General features: G+C 48.1%; 1 protein-coding gene across 4 annotated transcripts; it reads left to right on the top strand.

Annotated features, from left to right (window-relative positions):
* Positions 1–206: 206 nt before the first annotated feature.
* LOC119355026 (protein PYRICULARIA ORYZAE RESISTANCE 21-like) lies at positions 207–1,925 on the top strand. 4 transcript variants are annotated; one of them, XM_037621803.1, is made up of 4 exons: positions 233–285; positions 416–490; positions 588–669; positions 842–1,925. In XM_037621803.1, exons 3-4 carry the CDS (start codon positions 588–590, stop codon positions 1,609–1,611), a joined length of 852 nt encoding a protein of 283 aa, XP_037477700.1. In that variant the 5' UTR covers positions 233–285; positions 416–490; the 3' UTR covers positions 1,612–1,925. The 4 variants fall into 4 exon arrangements, with proteins under 4 accessions (XP_037477699.1, XP_037477698.1, XP_037477697.1 ...); XM_037621802.1 differs by lacking the exon at positions 416–490 and having other exon boundaries at positions 207–285; XM_037621801.1 differs by lacking the exon at positions 416–490 and having other exon boundaries at positions 214–372.
* The last annotated feature ends 432 nt before the right edge of the window (positions 1,926–2,357 follow it).

Raw genomic sequence — 2,357 nt, 5'->3', positions numbered from 1 at the left:
ACTGTAGAGGGATCGGCAAGATCTTAATCCCTTCTTCGTAAGCCAAAAGGAACTTCTGAACCGAGCAGAAAAGCAAGAAAACGAGAGGAACTATCTGAAAACGACCAAATCGTCCTTTCCACTGGAGGCGCGATCGGACGGACCAGACGGGACATCACCATTTTTTGGCAGCCTTCGGCGTACCCCCAACATAAAGGAACGCATGGTTCACCTCTCCCTGCTCATCCTCCTCCGTTTCTCCACTCGCCCATGGGCACTGCAACCTTCATGCTCCAGAGCTGAGAGGTGAGCTTTATCGACCCCACCACCACCACTAGACGTTTTTCCTTTAGTTGCTGCAGAGCTATTCGTGCTAATCCACGAGGTAAGCATGTAAGCAATGTTGACACTTACTAGTTTTTCTTATTTTCAAAAGCATTCGATATGTTGCTGAGCAGAGCAGCTAGAAATTTCAGAAATGATGGACACATGCTAGGATTGCAGGTTTTAGGTCGGTGCGATATAACGATCAAATGAAAATACAATTTATATTAAAAAAAACTATGATTGCTTTTCCGGGCTGTTTTCATCTGTGTGACTGTTTGCAGATGAGTATACTGGTTATTACGGTAGACCTGCAATGCTGCCGCTGCAAGAAGAAGATCAAGAATGTCCTCGAGTGTCTCAAAGGTAAAACCAGGGCGCATTCTTGCACTGGGAATGGTATCTTCAAAACAAGGAAATTGTTCCAGATTTGCTATTTGTAGTGCTTTTCGATGAAACTGCACATAACAGTTCTTCTTACGTAAGATTGATCATATGAGGATTCATGCAATTAACAAGTCGTGTTTGCGTGTAACAGAGGATTACTGCATCGAGAAGATTGAGTACGAGGACAAGGACAACAGGGTGATCGTCCGTGGGAAATTCGACGCGGACAAGCTCTGCAAAAGGATCTGGTGCAAGGCCTGCAAGGCCGTCAAGGAGATCGAGATCGTAAAACAATGGCCGCCACCGCCGCCGCCGCCGCCCCCATGCCCAGACAAGCCAAAGAAACCACCATGCGCATGCACATGCCCGCCTCCGGCTGACCCGCCAAAACCATGCACATGCACATGCCCGCCTCCGCCCGAGCCGCCAAAACCATGTCCATGTCACCGGAAGCCATGCCCGCCGGCTCCTGAGCACAAACCATGCAAACCTGAGCCCAAACCATGCCCGTCTGAGCCCAAACCATGCAAACCTGAGGCCAAACCATGCCCGGCTGAGCACAAACCATGCAAACCTGAGGCCAAACCAACATACAAGTTCGTGCCATACCCGTACCCGGTGCCGTACCCTATGCAGTGCCAGAGCTCGCCGTGGAACTGCCCTCCGCAGCAGTGTCACTGCTGCCCTGCCGAAAAGCCACCGGCCCCGCCGCCACCGCCTCCCCCACCGCCGCCGGACCCCCCCAAGCCGGAGCCCTGTAAGTGCTCGCAGTCGCAACACCCCTCTCACGGTGGCTGTGGCTGCGGCAAGCCGCCTGCTAATTGCTGGCCGCCGCCCACCTGGCCGCCGCAGCAACCCTGCTTCATGCCGCCACCATGGTTCACGGAGGAGAACCCATCGGATGCCTGCTCCATCATGTGATGATTGATCTTGGATTACTACGATGAACAACCCATGGACTGCACTGATGTGGTGCTGCCACGTTATCTGCACCGCCTAATTTTTTTTACCATGCATCGAAAATCCGAATAATGCGAGCCTTAATAAACTAGTCCAGTGTTACTTCTGTACGTCTACGAGTTCAGCTGTTCAATATACGTTCGAGGAGGAAGATGTGTCATGTAATCATTTTTATTTGTGGATGTAATTTAATTGATATGTTGTACATGTAAATCCTGTTTTATTTGTGAACGTGATTTTTCTTTTGAGAATATTTGTGAAGGTGATTTAATTTATCCTTTTTTAGCGAAAGTAATTTATTGATCTGTTGTACTATTGATAGTCCACAATGATGGAGGGTGTTTACCAAGCGGTCAAAAAACTTGCAATGATGGAGGGTGCTTGTACGTCCTATAGCGCGGGTCCTTCTTCACCGGCACATATCATTCTGCTTCCCACCAAAACACTATTTCTGAGTCGTGTACCGATTTTCTTTCTTCGCTTTTGGGCATGTGATGTACCATTGCCTTGGACCTTGGTAGAACTCCTTTCATTTTCTTAGCACTTGGATAATTTGTTGTACTGCTATGGTCGATGCTTTATAATAAAGGGAGGTTTTATTTAGCAAATAAAGAGAGGTTGTCATAGACTTTTTTTCTTAGTTTCCTTGCACTTGAATAATTTGTTGTTTGGCAGTGGTCGGTCATTTATATATAAAGTGGAGTGAA

Source organism: Triticum dicoccoides, chromosome 2A, assembly GCF_002162155.2.
Source record: "Triticum dicoccoides isolate Atlit2015 ecotype Zavitan chromosome 2A, WEW_v2.0, whole genome shotgun sequence".
Lineage (NCBI taxonomy): Eukaryota > Viridiplantae > Streptophyta > Magnoliopsida > Poales > Poaceae > Triticum > Triticum dicoccoides.
This window is presented reverse-complemented; position numbering and strand designations above follow the sequence as displayed.

Coding starts and splice junctions, on each gene's coding strand:
- LOC119355026 (XM_037621802.1), top strand. CDS start 588: ATGAGTATACTGGTTATTACGGTAGACCTGCAATGCTGCCGCTGCAAG. Junction 670..841: donor TGTCCTCGAGTGTCTCAAAG/GTAAAACCAGGG, acceptor TGCGTGTAACAG/AGGATTACTGCATCGAGAAG.